Raw genomic sequence first — 17100 nt, 5'->3', positions numbered from 1 at the left:
CTCCTTTTTCGAATATGATAAGCTTCAATCACACCATTTATTGCATTTCCATTCCTTTGCTAAGCAAAAGAAGAGAAAAGAAAAAGGACCCACAACTCCTTTTCCCCAATATTAAAACAGAACCACATTCACATTTCAACTAAAACATGATTTAAGGAAAACTAGAGCACTCTCTCATAAGGGCCACGCCAGCTCCTTGATTGTGGAAAACATCTGGGGCAAACACGATTCAATTCTATCGTCAAGGTTCCCTAATGTAAACAAAAGTTCAAAAGAAGAAAAAGAAGGATAGGCACCGCAATGGGGATGGCTGACAAAGACGATCATACAAAATAGTCCTCCATTCATTGATGATAACATCAGAAGCCCAGAAAAATGAACTTACAGCAAAATAGATGGTGAATGATGTTGTAACATTGCTCATGTAGAAGCCACGACCACCTGGTGATGCCTTATATTCAGCTCATCCCTTACACACACATAAACAATAATCTATCGTCCCAAAAAAAACCATACACTCGGAATATTTAAATGATGCCCGCAAAATTCCAAGGAACGTGTCCCTATTTTACTAACAGTACGAAAAATGTCTATCACGTCACAGACTGACCCATGCCATTAGAAAGCCGTGGCTCAAAAGTTGGCAGCACAAAGCACAGTAACATTATTAATATTCTGAAGGAGAAATGACATCATCAATCTTCAGGATCATCTTCACCACCTGAGTTGCCAATAAAATCTGCTGTTGCTTACCAATCAAAGTCTCAAATACATTTTGCTCCCGCATGTCATTTGTGCCGATATCATTGCAGTCTATTCCACAATATGGATTGTTCTCCTGCACATTAAATTCAAATCAATGATGAGTCTTTCAAGCAAAAGTAGAAGCTTGAAGTCACAAATATTAAATCTGTAAGACAGTAGTGATTTGAGATGGTTGTTAGTCTCACTTACCTTAATTTGCTGAGATTTTACAGCAGAAAGTGTTTCGATTGGTTGTAAACCACTGTTCTCCGCAAGAGCCATTGGAACAGAATCCAAGGCATCAGCAAATGCCCTAATAGCATACTGCAAAAACAAGGAGAAAATACTCAACATGCTTTGTCCATTTAGAAGAGGCTATGGATAAGAAAAAATCCTCATACCTGCTCAACACCAGGGTATTTATCAGCAGCAGCCTCAACGGCAACTGAACAAGAAATCTCAGCTGAACCACCGCCATACACAATAGAGTTATTGCGGATGAGATTCCTAGCCACACATAAAGCATCGTGGATACTGCGTTTTGTCTCCTCTATCATCATTTTGTTACCTAAAACAAAACATCGCATGATATAGCTCAGGAGCTTGTAATCATCAACGGTCTTGAATCAGGACATTGACTTGCGTTCCATCATATCTATCTACTAAATTTTATTGACTCTTTTATATTGTACAATTTTTTTTTTCCACCTTTTCTGATTTGCTAATGTCAACAGCCTGTCTACCTACTTGTGCTGAAACTGGATACTGCCAGTCTGCTACCCAATTTAAAGCTGTGCAGTCATGAACTCGGTTCACTTTTGGCCATAATGCTATAAACTTGCCACCACTGGCAGTGACAAGTCTTTACTACTGAGTCAAATTTGACACATCTTTTCTCTAACCACTTGTCAAATTCTATCGATCAACACATAATGCTAAAATAAATTACTTGAAAAAGGAACAGAATAACAAAGGATCTACTTACCTCCACGGATAAAAATGGTCACAGCCCTTGAATTTGCACAATGTTCAATGTATATCATCCGATCTTTTGTTGTACCAAATGATTTTTCTCGAACCAAACCAGCCTTTAAATGAGGATAAGAGAAAGGGAGATATCATTGTGAGTTTAGAGTTGGTTGATATATACAAAGAATGAAATTCAGAAAAACAGCAAACATAAGATACAAGTAACCAATACTTCATTCTTTCACCAAATCCCCCAACAAGTTCACAAAAGAGGAATTGGCTGGCAATTTAACTCAGAAGACCAAGTTAAATTTATTTTTCATCCACATTAACTCCAAATGGTTTAGACAGAATATCCTTGCTATCAACCATGAAGCAACGGGATGTAACAGCAATACCATGAAATTACTTGAATTAAACTAAAGATAAACGAGATATGATCAGCGTTACCTTCCCAAGTTTCTCTGAAGTCAATTCCTGGAACCTAGGGACTATTCTCCCACCTACAAAGTAGATAAACCAAAAATTTAGACAAGGAAGTGAATTAGAATAATACTATCCTGGGTGAATGACAATTGAAAAATTAGGGATACCACTGAGCAATTTGGATTAAAAACAGTGACTAAAACGTCAACTAATTCTTAGTATAATTACAAATCAAAACATTTTAAATCTTCGCATCAGGCAGAAACTAGGTTTGAGAATAAAAAAAATTAGTCAGGGACACAATTATGCTCTTTTTAATAAGAAACAAATAATAAAATACTCAAAATATTCAGTAGTTACAGAACTCTTGAGAATATTCACATCCCAACACTGCTAGGCGGAATCTAAGGGTTTTCACTGCTGAGCCAAAACATCATTTGTCACCAACATGACTAATTCCAAAAGCTTATAAAATAATTGAGAGATAAACCTGTGGCTATTGCTATCAACTCTAGCTCCACACCACCAACCCATCTCACAGCTGGCAAATTTCGGTGTAGCAGCAGATGATTTGCCTCATCATCAAACCCCCATTGACAAATAACCAATGTAGCGCCAACATCCTGAAACACAACATGTATCAGCACAAGAATAAAATAAATCTTCCATGAGAGGGAAAGGAAAAAGAAAAACCCTAAATTTCAATATTAGCAACGGAAAAACTAAAAAACATCGAAACATAGTCAATGGAACAAAAAAAAAAAAAAAATTCTAAAGAAAATTATTAAAAGAACCATAGGGGAATATCCCTTCAAAAAAAGAAATGTAAGTCCAAAACACTCATTGATGGGCAGATTTCCAGGCCTCTTCCATGAAACTTATCTATTCCCTAATAACCTCTCTCAAGCCAGAAAGACCACAAAATAGATAATAGGATTACATTATAGAACCAGATTTGGTAATTTCCGTTTCTACCTTGCATTTTTGCACCATGTCGTCAAAGTACTTCTGTTCTTGCAGTCTCAACGTCTGGAACTTCTCCACTGTATCAATATCAACCTTATGCTTTGTCTTGGGTTTCGGAGGTTCAAACGGGCAAGTTAATATGGCAATCTTAGCATCTTCAATTTGCTTTGGCATCTGAGGGTGACTCATGTCCTTGTCAACAATAATACCATATACAAGTTCAGTATCTTCTAACTTCCCCCCTACTTTCCCCTCAACTTTTATCAAGTCTAAGTTAACATCCCTTCTTTCAAGATCTGCCACAGCAACAACCGCTTTAACAGCAATTTCTGCTAGACTGCGCTTACAGCGATTCACACTGCAAGATCAGGAAAAGTGCTATAAACAATGTTGAAGTTACAAAACATCATAATAAAGATTCATCAACCATCATTCTTTAGCCTGCAAAATTAGATTACAAGAGCACTTGACTGCTGGTTTACACAAACAACTCAGTTGCTTAAGTTTTCTATGTTCATAATAGGATCTCCGATGCAACATTCATGATGCTACCAAACCAAGTTAAGAGGAACCCACGGTTTAATAATTTTCATCTGTTCGTGTTTCACATAATCAAACCTATGCACTACCAATAATTTAAATTACATTTTATGAGAACTAGATTAATGATACTATAATTGCATGTGAGCGAGCACAAGACTAACAAACAAGATATGCAACGCTTATTAAATATTATCAAACAAAGGTTACAATAATTATACTTTGTACCCTTAAATATAACATGCACTAATGAAATTAATCCGTCCAACATCAGTAAAAGATCAAGAATGCTGATGTAATTAAGAAACAGCAGAGCATACTGGACAAAAAAAGTCATGTTACCGTACATCTTCGATGATAAAGTGGTCATGCAAGTTTGAACCAAAGGCTCCAAGTCCGTCTCTCCAAAATCAAACTTCTGGGCAATATGCTCCAGATGGTCAACAGCTATCTTTGAGGCCAGCTCATAACCCTCTGCAATTCGAATAGGATGAATTCCTCGTTCTAATAGTCGCTCGGCCTGTTCTAAGAGTGCACCAGCCATTACAACCACCCCAGTGGTGCCATCACCAATCTCATAATCCTGACTTCGAGACAACTCAACCATCAATTTTGCAATTTGATTATCAACATCCATCTGCTCCAAGATTGTTGCACCGTCGTTTGCTGAAAAATACATAACAAGTGGAATTTACTGGAAAATTAGCCAACAATACAAAATAGGCAACACTTCCAAGAAGTTTGACTTCAACAGAAAAAATGAAACCGAACTTACAACACTACTGAAATATAAATTTTGGGAAAATATTATTGAATATAATGTAAAAATGTATTGTTTTCCATTACATCCATGATACCATACCAAAAAGAAAAAAAAAATACATTAGACAGATGTTTGGAGGTAACTTCAGGTATTCAAAATCTATTGGAGTTACAACCTAAGTCCCATTATTCAAAGAACAAACTATCGATTTTATCATCTGTTAAACTTCAAAATCAATTTTATCAGCTGTTAAACTTCAAAATCAATAGGACCAGAGACCAAGAGTTAGAATAGTTGCAAGAACTTAAGAAAGCAAATTATGGGGTTGTTGATGAAGTACATTGCCATTGGAATCTTGACATCAGATTTGAGGCTAATATTATTCACCAATTAAAATTGTAAGAAAAACATAAGAGGAAACGGAAGTTTACGGAAAATACCACCTATTGATTCACCTAGGACTCAAAGTAAATCCACAATGGGAAAAAATGAGGTCTAGAAAAAATTGCATAAAATTCAATTTATTCGCGGCTAAAACGCGACACGATATCCAGGCTCCAGCCCTAAAGAAAATAATGGTTTCCTTTAAATCTGAGATAAACCTTTTCAACTTTTCTTTTTTCTTTTAAAGAACAGTAGTGAGTGTTCTGAGTATCAAATGGGGTGTGAAGGAGGAATTCAAATTAAGCGCTGAAGAGCGAACACGAGGCAGTGATCAAAACCACATAATTTAATGAATGACAACCTTCCACTAGCGATCGTTTCTGATTTACAGTCTAACTCATTTCCTAGTTATCAAACTTACATTAATTATCGACAAAACCTCAATTAACTATATTATTATTAGCTTATCTGTAAATCGCTAAAATTATCTCCAGTTATAGACCCTGAACAGCGAGTACAGATACCTATAGAAGATTTTTTTTTTTTTTTAATGCAGAGTATAATAGTATGTCCCCCACCCCCTTTCAAGTACCACTCACTAACCCTTTACGATGCTACGTCCATATTTAAACAACGGACAACGCTTCTCATTCTCAAATCCCATGATAGAATGTAAGAATTAAGAAACATACGAGAGTACAAATGAAAATGAGAGGAAATGAGCGAGACTAACTTATTGTAACGTCGCCATCAGGACTCTGGAGCATCTTGTCCATGCCCTTAGGACCGAGCGAGGTCCTGAGGATACGAGCAACAGCTTTACCAGAAGCAATATTAGCCTTCTGAGCATCGAGGCCCCTCAATCTGGTCTTCTGCTCCTGCTCCTTCAAGATTATAAATGGCCTCCCAAACTCATCGAACGCGAGCGCCATGACTTGGAGGAGATCAGCTTCACTCTCGGATTAAGCAAGTTCCAGATCGTATATAACTATGAAATGGATCTCCGACCGTGGTAGCGAAGCAAGAAGAAGCTACTGGAAATGGAAATGGAACTGGAACTGGTTGGGAGTGGGAGGGAAATAGCGGGAGGGTTTTAGAGTTTCCCTCCTTTCAGAAAGCGAAAGCCCTAATTGAATCCACCTGTCCCCTTCGTGGGCTTCCCTTACGTTTTGGGTTTTAGATTTTTGGGCCTCTCTTTCACGGCCCACTTCTGCTTGTCATTAAATGAAATAATAAAAGAAGAGAAATTAACCCAAAATAGCAGAGATTTAAAATAATAATAAATAATCATGTGCGTTTGTGTGGCTTCCCTCACAATACGCAGCCTTCCGTTTCGCGCCAAAGGCTAACCATCCCGAATTCCTAACCGAAATGATGGTGAATTCGTAACTATATAAACGCCTTCCCATTGTAGTTTCAACTCAAGCCTTCACCATTCCTGCAGTCCTTCGCCTTCACCATTCCTGCAGTTCTTCGCCTTCATTTCATAGAACTGCATTTTCATTCAATATTCAATCCCCTTCTTCTTTAAAACACAGCATCAAAAATGGCACGCCAATTTGTTGTTCTTGCTCTCGTCCTCTTCGCCCTTGTCGGCTATGCCTCCGCAGCGTCCCCCGCCGATTCCCCAAAGGGCTCTGCTAATAACACCGACGTTGGAGATCTCTTGGCTCCCGGCGCTGACAAAGAGATAGGAAACACTGATGGGGGTGACGCTACCGACGGCAGCAACGACGTGGTTGAAGGCCCAATCAGTGGACCTGGCGTTCCTGGAGGTGAATCTGTCCCCGCCGAAGCTCCTAAGAGCGGTGCCTCTGCCGTGGAATTCTCTGCCATGGTAGCGGTTGCCGGATTTTTCTTCTCCCAAATGTAGGAGAGCTTCCATGTGTGTTGTTGATGCTTTCATGTAACCATTTGCAATTGTACCTGAAAATTGAAATTTTAATAAAAAGGGAATAAGTGAGGCTCCTCTTATTTGATTTCATTTTGAATGAGTTAATAATAACAATAAAAATAATAAAAAGTAAATAGGAAGGAGTTGAATTGGAAGTGAGGGTTACATTTCGTTAGGGTGGGGTTTGCAGCTATGAAGGTACCCCGCCAGCCCCTCTAGCTGGAGGCGGTATCTGGACTGCTGCAGGCTGCAGCAATGTAGTAGTTCAGAAATGGCTATTGAAAATGCAACAGCCGTAGCCTAATGCACATAGGATTACGTGCCACCGTTTTTAGAAGGGGCGTGAAGGCCCTTCTGTTTTACGCACTCCCAGATTATATATTTATAAATATTTATATATTTATATATTTATAAATATTTATATATTTATATATTTATGTTGCAATGAGCAGCTAAGGCTACGTGCATGGATTTGCATGCATGGGTCATTTCATTTCAATTCTCATTCCAATAGTGGTTAAATTATAATGTTTTTAAAGTAAATTAATTTGGGAACCAGATTTAATCAAAATTGAAGACGAGGAAGCAATACATTGGTTAAGTTCATATTATTATATTTTCATGTGGTATATAGTTCCTGAAAACAGGGTGGGGGTGGAGAACAAAAGCAACGTAGATTTTTAGAGACAGTACGTGGGTCATCGCTTAATAAATCTCGTTCTTAGTGTTAATGGGGAACACAAATGCAGACACACCATGCTAAATTGCTACCCACTCTGTTTATTATAATATTTGTCCACTCAATTCAATTTTATACCCATTATTGAATTATATTTACCCCAATTAATGTTATTTTTTTCTCACCTTTCTCCAAAAATGCCTCCTATTTTGGCATTTTATTTCCATCGCTATTGTTACACCGTATAATCTTGTAGTCCAATAAGGAAGATTTTGATTAGAGTAACCGGCGGCCATTTATGGTGAGTATTTTCAGATTTTTATTCGCTTAAATATTTTGAAATTTCAAAAGTTTAAATAAAAATAAATAATGTGTTACGAATTTCGAAAGTTAAAAAATTAATATAATATAAGTTAACAAGGCGTTTGTGCGTTGATAGCTGAAGAGGGTAGGGAGCAAAAACGAGGAGTCGGGCAAATTAAATAAATGTACGAACAAACAGAAGAAAGAAAAAGGAAATAAATAAATAAATAAAGCAATTACAAGGTGAGGAGGTGCCCGTGAGAACAAAAAATAATAAATATTATATATAAACGGAAAAAAAAAAAAAACAAAAAGGAAACATTATTATTATTATTATTATTATTATTATTATTTCGCTTCGGCTTCGGCAAACGCGCGACGTTGATACGTGGCGCTCCTACCTTTTTGTCCCTCTCATTGCCCTTCCTAAACATTCGTATGGTCGTTTTCTTCTGGATACCTCTCAAGGGTACTTCCGTATTTTCCTCTTAGGTCACTTTCATTCCATATCCCTCTCTTTTTAGCAACCTATTCCTGCTCCTTAATGGATGTGGCGAAACAGGAAACAGCCAAACCATACCAAACCAAACCCTTCTTCATCTCCTTTTGTCTACCGGAATTTATTAGGGTTTCTTACGAGAGAAACACGTCCGGTTTCCGTCGGAAAACGGCTTAACTGACCTCGGCTTTTGTCCGCCGGCGTTCCTTACGAGTTTCAACTCGGCCATGGGAGAAACTGGTGTCATCCGGCTTCAGAGAAGTTTGGACCCGGCCGCTCGAGAGTTCCGACCCGGAAACTTCAGTAATCTGCCTCCTGTTGTTGGGCCGCCCGTCTGCCATGTTTACTATTCCTTCGGTGCTCCGTTTCCACCGTCGATGAGCGAACTGCAAGTGGAACCGTTTAGCAATTCTGTGATAACGTATTCCCCTAATTTTCCGGTTAATTTTGATCCGGTGTTTGTTACTCCAGTGGAGGAAATTGCGGTGCCGCAGGTTCAGCCGTTGTCGTCGTGTCCGACTCGGTCGCTGTTACTGAGTGCGGTGCCTAGTGACGTGAGCGAGCCAGTGGTGCGAAGGGATTTGGAATGGTTTGGGGATGTGAGAGGGGTTCAGATGGAGAGAATCAGGGATGGAATCCTGACCGTTCATTTTTACGATCTGAGGCATGCAGAAAAGGCCTTTCGAGAGATGCGGAACCAACATTCGATGCGTCAAAAACAACTTCGCAACCAACATTCTTGGTTTTCGCAGAACAGTTTCGACACGCCGCCGCGGTTGGCTCGTGCCCTAATCGGCGGCTGTGCTGTGTGGGCCGAATTCGTTATTCCGACTAATAACCCCGCCGTATTGGACTGGAACAATCAAGGCACCGTCGTTATTTTCAATTTGGAGTTGGATGTCTCCGCCTCTACTCTCAAGGAAATCTTCGAGCGTTTTGGTAATTTTTCTTCCTTCCCATTCGTTTGGGTGGGGACTTTTTTTTGGGGGTTTCGTTATGATATCTGATGCCAACTCCTTCCCCTACTTTATGGTCTATGTCAGATGCATGATGATGATTGTACAGTAATTGTTTTGTTGTTCTTTTTTCCGTGGGGGGTGGGGTGTTTTTGTTTTTTCCCTTTCCTATTTCGCTTCAGTGATTACCTTTTTCTTTGGAGTAAGGCCCCGTGAAGGAATTTAGGGAGACTCCATTGAAGAAGCACCAACGGTTCGTTGAGTATTTTGATGTTAGAGATGCCGCTAAGGCCGTTAAAGAGATGAACGGTAAGGAAATACACGGCAAGCCGGTCGTCGTTGAGTTCAGCCGTCCCGGTGGCAATGGCCGGAAGTTCTTCAATCCCATGGTCGCCTCCAGAACACTACACACTGGACACCACCAGCAGTCAACCTCGTCTCGGCCTTCGAAGCTGTCTGGTCGTTTCAAAGACCCACATCGTCCATTCTACCCGCAAGCGCAAATTTTCCCCAAGAAGGTGCAATATGTGAGCGGCCGGAGCTTAAACAATGCAGATGAACTGATGGACAAGTTGCAGCCATTGAACTGCAGTGGAAATACAGGAAATGGAATTGAAATAGGGGCCTCAGTCGACACTTCGAAGGGGATAAATGCAAAGAAGATTATGAATAAGCAATCTCCAACCAGCTCAAAACAAGAAGCATTTTCTCAACCTAGGATTAATTTTAGGTTGAGGAAGAACAACTTCTTGAAGAAATCTGACCCGTGTTTCTTAATAAGCGAAAACGCAATGGATGCAGAAGCACCCGATTGCAGAGAGTCCAGAACTACGGTTATGATCAAGAACATACCCAACAAGTATAAGTGAGTTTTCTGTTTCATTCTTTATGTACATTTCTATTTTATAGAAACAAGCTCATGAATGTCCTTGGTTCGTGTTTAAAAACGTTTTCAAACTCAGTCAGTCAACCTCTAGGGAGGTCTAAATAAAAAAATGTTTCCATTTTGAAGCAAACGACAGAAGGATTTCTGAACAGGCCTGAAAGTAGGATCTCTTTTAAAGGAAATTATTATTATTATTATTATTATTATTATTATTATTAGAAGGCATGGACTAATGGGGGAAACAAACATATAATGGGCAGTCTGAAGTTATTACTGAAGACTCTGGACAAGCACTGCGTGAAGTGCAACGAGGAGATAGGCAACGATGGAAAGGGCCTTCCTTTGTCCTCCTACGATTTCGTATATCTTCCTATTGACTTCGTGTGAGTGATTATGGTCCTTCTTCGTCTGTCATTTTTTGTTGATCTTGCTGGACCACAGTTCATTGCCTTATTATTTGTTTTGATTTTCCTTTCCAAACTGCAGCAATAAATGCAATGTGGGATATGGGTTTGTGAATATGACCTCCCCACAAGGAGCATGGAGACTGTACAAAGCTTTCCATCTCCAAGCTTGGCAAATCTTCAACTCCAGAAAGATCTGCCAGGTTACCTACGCTAGACTTCAGGTGGGTAATAGTCATATGGCTGGGCTAATTAATTTCCAAAAGTTGCTTATTTTGGTTTGTTTGTTTGTTTTTGTGTAGGGGTTAGAAGCACTGAAGGAGCACTTCAGGAACTCAAAATTTCCATGCGAAATGGAACAGTATGAGTTGCCGGTGGTGTTTTCGCCTCCTCGAGATGGCATTCAATTGACAGAGCCGCTTCCCGTTGCCGGAAACATGCATGATGGTGATGGAGAACACGCGTGTGATGCCACCGAGACCACCACAGATGAGTCATCGGAGGCAGTGGTGTGTGAGGAAGGTGGTAAAGAGGAGGAAGGTGGTAATGGTAAAGAGGAGGAAGCAGACAGCAGCAAGAGATCAGAAGATTGGTAATGGGTGTGTGGCAGTGGGGGGGAGAACGTGTATGTGGTGTTGTGAACCCACCCACCCACCACACAACCGCACCGAACTGTACAAAAAAATCACAAAACACAAATCAAAATGACGGTAGCATTGGAGCTCGGGAGCCGTCTTACAAGGCAAAGCTCGCCTCCACCCACCTTCTTGACTGACTATCCATCACTTCTCTCTCTCTCTCTCTCTCTCTCTCGCTCATGGATGGGGGTTTCTTTGACATTTTATGCTCTTAGCCAAGGAGATGAAAATGGCGTTTCTCTCTCCTTGCATAGGGATTTGAGATGGTGAGGGTTTGTTGATATTTCGATGGTGGTCTTGGAGGTCGTGTAGGTGGAACATCTGTCTCTTTTTTTTTTCTTTTTTTCTTTTTTTTAAAGCTTGACATGATTAGTACGAGTGAAATATAAACGATGTTAATTACCTATCGACATAAANCCTTTGCAGAATTTTTAAAACATGTTTTTCAAAGTATATTTATCGTATGTTTAATTAAATTAGTTTTTTTGTTTAAATATGGTTGGCGTTTAATTTTATATTAATGGAAACATGTGAGTGTACTAATTTTTAGGGGCTTGTATGCTCAAGACTAGTGCGTTTATTTATTTTATTTTTAAAGGGAGGTTAAGAAGAGAGAAGGGAGGGCAGAGCTGACCAACTTTATTACTTTATAATACATCAAATCGGCAATGTCAAATACTCTGTCACTTTCACCGCCTCTCTCTCTCATTTGAATTTGAATTTGAATTTATGTTTGGGTGGAAATTTGATGAGGAGTTTAATACGTTGCATTGTGTATTTAGAACTGAATTATGGAAATGAATGGAAGAAAGAGTGTTTTAATAAGACCACACTAATTTCTTATTTTTGATTTAAGAGTAATTCATGAAACATATATATATTTAATTAATTCTGATAGAAGAGTGAGAAGTAAGTAATCTGGTTGTGGGTGGGGTTTGGAGTGCTAGTATTTGATGGGATAAGAGGCTTCCATCACTATTCCACACAGCCCTTCCGACTGCTCCACTCCTCGCTTCATCCTTACGTAACCTTCCTCTCCCCATCCAACTCCCCACGAGTTCCTCACCATCCAGTAATCTGTTCCCTCTTCTGTTGTTCCGTAACCAATCGCCACCACTCCGTGATTCAGCTCCGTTCCACAGTATCCATCGAACACTCCCTGCAGTTTTCCCACGGTTTTAAGATTAACAATGCCTGAAGATATTATAGTGAAGCAATCGATTGCTCGAATCAACCACAAACTTGCCTGCGAGTAGAATTGGAAATCTCTCCCCACGGCGTCGATGGCGACTGACACTGGTTGGTTTGCGACGGCTTGCATCAGGGCATTCTCGTTTTCAGGTACGCTTTCATATCCATCTATTGTTACTGTCGGTGAAGATTTCTGCTCAAACAAATAAATAGATGCTTAGTTTTATCATTTCTGAAAGGATCAACGATATTTTAGTGTTGAATTGAATTATAAAACTGACTCTGGATGAGCGACACAATCCTCTTGCGCCGTGGTACGGATAGTTGTTCTCAGTGGCGATTCCACCATTTTTCTTTATGAAATCGAATGCGATCTCCATGAATCCTCCGTTACAGCCTTTGTTCCTGAAATTGCAGTCGAGCAGCTCCTGCTCTGATAGAGATAATAGCTGGTTGGTTTTGATTTGGTTGATTCCTTCAACTGCAGCCACAGATGAAAACGCCCAACAGCTTCCTGCAATATATTTCATAATCCATTGGTTATTTATGATTTCCATTGACATCGAATGCTTTACATTTTCATAATCTAATTGTGAGAACTCTCAAAACACTTAAACGTTGTGTCGAGTAGTCTAACTTTTTTCCTCTCCTACAAGAATCTACAAAGCCAGAATTAGAAATTCTACCACATTTGCCTTGCTCTTTGATGTCATTGACAGCTCCTCTTTCCCTCCAGTCGATGTATGATGGGAGATCTGTAGCCTGCTCATACATGAATCCACCTGATCTTTTGCCATGTAACTTCCTGTAGTGGCTAATATTGGAGCGAGCATAGAAGCTCACAAACTCAGAGTTGGACATATCCGCGAACTTGTTCAGCTTCAGCTTGTATGGTTTGTTCATTTGGTTCACTGTGAACACATGGTTCACGTTCTCTTTAAACACATTGAAACGTTTATGCTTCTCCTTTAGGCCCCTCGAGATAGTGTGGTGGTTACCCCACCTCTCATACAGCCGCCATAGACTTTCCTCTGTTGCCAACTCCTTCTCATCGAATTCAAAGCTTTCACCCAATCCTGAAACTAGAACAATCAAAAGAAAAGGAACCAAAAGAAATTTGCTAATGGCCATATTGATTTGGAGAACTAGTTCAATAGGGATATGAGTAATATGGATGAGAAAGCTGTTGGTTGAGTTGGTTTGGCAATGCATGTCTTAGCAGCTTATATAGACATGGCGTTGGTGCAAGAAATTGAACTGGATCAATTTGAACCCAACTAAACCAACTTGATCGCTTTTTCCGTTGGTGATGATATGGTGATAAGGTTTTCTTGATTGTAGCAATACAATTTGGTTAGCGTTTACTCCATATGTACCTCTTATCCATTAGGTGCCGAGTGTTTTTACTATGATCATGTTGATCAACATATTTGACCCAATATGAATTGTTGTGCTAGGTAACTAGTGTAGCTTAGTTAATATTAGTTTGGTCGTTATCTTTAAATCAATTATTGCTTAATTAGTAGCTTGGATTTGTTTATTTATGAACATTGTTGTGGGGAGTATTCTCTAAACTTTATGGATAAATCATTTTCTTTGTTTGGCATCAATATTACAGATAATGTAGATTTTGAAATACAATCAACATAATGTCATATTCATAATTTGTTTGAATATTTCAATATACATGCATGGTGTGACAGCTTTGGGTTGATTGAGAGTGAAGCATCTATGATTGTTCAAACTTTTAGCCAGAAAATGTGGAAGGGGTGACTCTAATGGTTATGCATCATCGGAATGGGAACTCTTCATCGGGAATTAGGAACGATCGTTTTTTAATATTATATTTTAGTCCTAGTTTCGATTGTCAAAAAAATTCAATAAATCTTTAATTTCGTTATTTAAAGTTAAGTTATTTCTATCGAAATTGGTTAAATAATAATTATAACTTTAGTAAAAGAAAAAAAACATTGAATATTGAGACTATTTTTAAAATTAATAAAAAGTATAGAAACTGAATTTGATATTTTATCCTAATGTATATATGTATATATATTATGGTGGAGTACATAAGTGGTGGCACATATGAAATAGTGGAAGGTGTTTGGTCTGTTGATGCTTCTTGTTCTGTTCAATGTGTTATGCGTAGGAGACATGAAGAGATACTCCCATCCCCCAAATGTTATGAAGCAGTGTGGAATTGGGAATGAATCCTCCTCCAATTGCGACCGTCTTTTAATGCAAAACAGAAATCTTTTCACAAAACGGCGAAATAGATGAATCACTACCTTTTCCACTACCCCACATTTTTCGAAAATTCCGTTACTGTGCGTCCTTCTATCTTGTATGCTAGGCTGGAGTCTATCATGTATATATTTTTATATACAAAAATTTGGATGAGAAGCATTTCAATCCCTTAACTATAGTGCAAAAGTATATATATATATTTTTTTTTACCAAAAAAAAATTACACAGCAAATGAAGAGTTAAGAGTTCCTAACATAGAATACACTAGGTTGACATACAAATAATACAATTGCTTAACTTCTAAGTGTTACCTGTACATGTGATACGAGTTCCTTGGTTAATACTTATTTTTGATCTATCTCTCCAGAACATATAATCCATGGATTACCAAGTCCTCATGCTCACAAGGGATCCATATGTTTAAGTAGAAATTCAGATGAACTTAATCAATATAATGTTAGTAATTACCATGTTGAGGAAGAAGAGAAGTTACGAAGATGTAATGGATACTGTTTTATTTTGAATATTCATGGTATTGGATAGAACACACCCTCCCTACTAGGCAGCAGACATAGACATTGAAGGCTCAAAACTTTGGGAGAATATATGGTCAAATAGTTCCTCCCAATGGCCTTCGTATATTTGCACCAGTGAATAATGAAACCAACACCTTGCAGGTTGCAAAATGTTTGGTTTCTATGGTTTGCTTCTAAATCCATCACACGAGAGACAACTATTAAGGTTTTTGCATATGGATATACGAAAGCCCACTATACAACATACAAATAGCCAGGGCAAGCAAGAACTGATATGCAATAAACTTCTAGGAAATTAAACAACTGCATAATATTCTTCTCCTTTCTCAACTCGTCAACAGAACTGAGCAAATGCGTTACAGATAAGGGTTGTGGTGATGTCTTAACTTAAGGAAGTCTTGTTGTATCAAATCCCTAATGTCCACAGCATTATGGGAAGCTTGAACTCAACCTAGAAATAATGAATCTTATAGAGTTCATAATGATTCTATTTTTCAATAAAAATGGCCAAATAATTCCAACTTCGGAAGAACGATGTCTTTCTGAACACATTCTACATGAAATGATGAACAGATATCAAGAAACAAGGAACTCTCATCTAACATGGATAAACAAAACAGGGACTGATCAAGAGACAAGCAAGCATGTCAACACTACAACCGGATTTTAAAAAACATGCAGTAAAATGAGTATCGGTTTATCTCAACAAGAAACTAAAAGGAGCTAAAAGATTATATAGAGAATCTTTTCCAGGTGAATCAAGATGCAGATGCAATTTTTCTCCATACAAGGAACGTTTGCTCAAGAAAAGCAACCTTTAGATAGCTGTATTGGTATCTGTTCATCAACTGAAACAGGAATTTGATAACTCCTGAACCCAAAGCAAACAGATTCTCATCCCAAAGACAAAGGTAAGAACACAACAGAGAGTCAAGTTCAGGAATTTCAATTATTCAAAAAGCAAGGCTCCATATTGAAATGAGCATTGCTTATGATTTGATAAGCAGGGAAGGTGTAGAAATGAGTAATCGACCATTTATAGGCCACCCCATTATCATTGTTGTAGAACGGACAACCGATACTTATAAAATGTGTAGAGTCTAAGCTGATCGATCAATACCGATAACAGCAACAGAAAGTACAGAAAAACAAAAAAGAGGACGGAAGGCCACCGGTCAAGAAGCGTTAAAAGTCAAGCAAGAGAGTCGTTCTGTTTCGCTTGTTGCAGTAGCTCTTCTCTAACTCTTCTGATCTCTGCTTCCCTTTCCAATCTCTCTTTCTGAAACACCAAAGTGGAACACAGCGATACCTTATAAATGGTTATGATTTACATTCCAAAAGAATTGCAAATAGATTCAAAACAGTTTATCCAATGTTCAGCAAGCCAAAAGAACATCAACCACAAATTTCTAATTAACAAAAGTTATATGAAATATCGCATTCAAAGCTAAGCTGCCGAAGACTTGCCACCTAGGGTTTTCTCTTTTCCTACTCTTCTATGGAGAAATGGAATTCAATTGAATAATTAACTATAAGTACCAGAAAATTGGAGAAATCTGAAGGGGGAAAATCGAAACAGAACCTTTTCGTCTTGACGGAGAGCGATCCAAACATGGAGTTTATCCATCGACTGCCAGAATACAAAGGCCCCTAATGACATTGCAAAGAACGTCGCTACTTTCACCATCTTCTTCCCTTAGCTTGAAAAGCTCGTCGTCTCAACAGATTATAATTCCGCAGAATGATCAACAAAACGCGACGCAGGAATGCAGGAGAACAAGGCCAGGAGTTGGAGATGGTGTTGCGATGCGAAGACGACTAAATCTCTTTGAGAAGTAATCTGATGCGATGAAATTACATGTATCTCCTCGTTTGATCAATTTTGAGCGTGCGACTGATTGTTAAACCTTGTATTAGGAGCATAAACAGGAAAATGTCAACTAGCCCCTATAGCTCAGTGGTAGAGCGTCAGTCTTGTAAACTGAAGGTCTGTAGTTCGATCCTGCATGGGGGCAAATTTATTTTCCTTTATGTTTTAAAAACATTTTTTTTACTTTTTTTAATACAATATTTTT

The 17100-nt window shown here is 38.7% G+C and overlaps 5 protein-coding genes and 1 non-coding gene across 7 annotated transcripts; 3 read left to right on the top strand and 3 right to left on the bottom strand.

Moving 5' to 3' along the window:
- Positions 1-325: 325 nt before the first annotated feature.
- LOC111804903 (T-complex protein 1 subunit epsilon) lies at positions 326-5894 on the bottom strand. Its single transcript, XM_023689729.1, has 9 exons — positions 5526-5894; positions 3993-4311; positions 3115-3463; positions 2630-2762; positions 2164-2216; positions 1730-1832; positions 1146-1312; positions 955-1068; positions 326-838 (listed from the first exon to the last, which is right to left on the bottom strand). Exons 1-9 carry the CDS (start codon positions 5722-5724, stop codon positions 668-670), a joined length of 1608 nt encoding a protein of 535 aa, XP_023545497.1. The 5' UTR covers positions 5725-5894; the 3' UTR covers positions 326-667.
- A 444-nt stretch (positions 5895-6338) lies between these two features.
- LOC111805451 (anther-specific protein BCP1) lies at positions 6339-6665 on the top strand. Its single transcript, XM_023690557.1, has one exon. It carries the CDS (start codon positions 6339-6341, stop codon positions 6663-6665), a length of 327 nt encoding a protein of 108 aa, XP_023546325.1.
- A 1568-nt stretch (positions 6666-8233) lies between these two features.
- LOC111804899 (protein terminal ear1-like) lies at positions 8234-11380 on the top strand. 2 transcript variants are annotated; one of them, XM_023689716.1, is made up of 5 exons: positions 8234-9106; positions 9331-9988; positions 10270-10392; positions 10496-10616; positions 10716-11380. In XM_023689716.1, exons 1-5 carry the CDS (start codon positions 8395-8397, stop codon positions 11007-11009), a joined length of 1908 nt encoding a protein of 635 aa, XP_023545484.1. In that variant the 5' UTR covers positions 8234-8394; the 3' UTR covers positions 11010-11380. The 2 variants fall into 2 exon arrangements, with proteins under 2 accessions (XP_023545484.1, XP_023545483.1); XM_023689715.1 differs by having other exon boundaries at positions 10496-10637.
- A 581-nt stretch (positions 11381-11961) lies between these two features.
- On the bottom strand, positions 11962-13929 carry LOC111804905 (vignain-like). The gene is made up of 3 exons (XM_023689731.1): positions 12929-13929; positions 12524-12756; positions 11962-12435 (listed from the first exon to the last, which is right to left on the bottom strand). Exons 1-3 carry the CDS (start codon positions 13452-13454, stop codon positions 11995-11997), a joined length of 1200 nt encoding a protein of 399 aa, XP_023545499.1. The 5' UTR covers positions 13455-13929; the 3' UTR covers positions 11962-11994.
- A 2021-nt stretch (positions 13930-15950) lies between these two features.
- Positions 15951-16874, bottom strand: LOC111804906. The gene is made up of 2 exons (XM_023689732.1): positions 16608-16874; positions 15951-16304 (listed from the first exon to the last, which is right to left on the bottom strand). Exons 1-2 carry the CDS (start codon positions 16710-16712, stop codon positions 16218-16220), a joined length of 192 nt encoding a protein of 63 aa, XP_023545500.1. The 5' UTR covers positions 16713-16874; the 3' UTR covers positions 15951-16217.
- Positions 16875-16968: 94 nt separating this feature from the next.
- Positions 16969-17040, top strand: TRNAT-UGU. Its single transcript has one exon. It is a non-coding gene; the product is annotated as a tRNA-Thr (tRNA).
- Positions 17041-17100: the final 60 nt, after the last annotated feature.

The sequence above is a fragment of the Cucurbita pepo genome, chromosome LG11 (genome assembly GCF_002806865.2).
Source record: "Cucurbita pepo subsp. pepo cultivar mu-cu-16 chromosome LG11, ASM280686v2, whole genome shotgun sequence".
In the NCBI taxonomy this organism is placed as follows: domain Eukaryota; kingdom Viridiplantae; phylum Streptophyta; class Magnoliopsida; order Cucurbitales; family Cucurbitaceae; genus Cucurbita; species Cucurbita pepo.
Note: the sequence above shows the minus strand (reverse complement) of the source record. Positions and strands in the feature narration are given on the sequence as shown.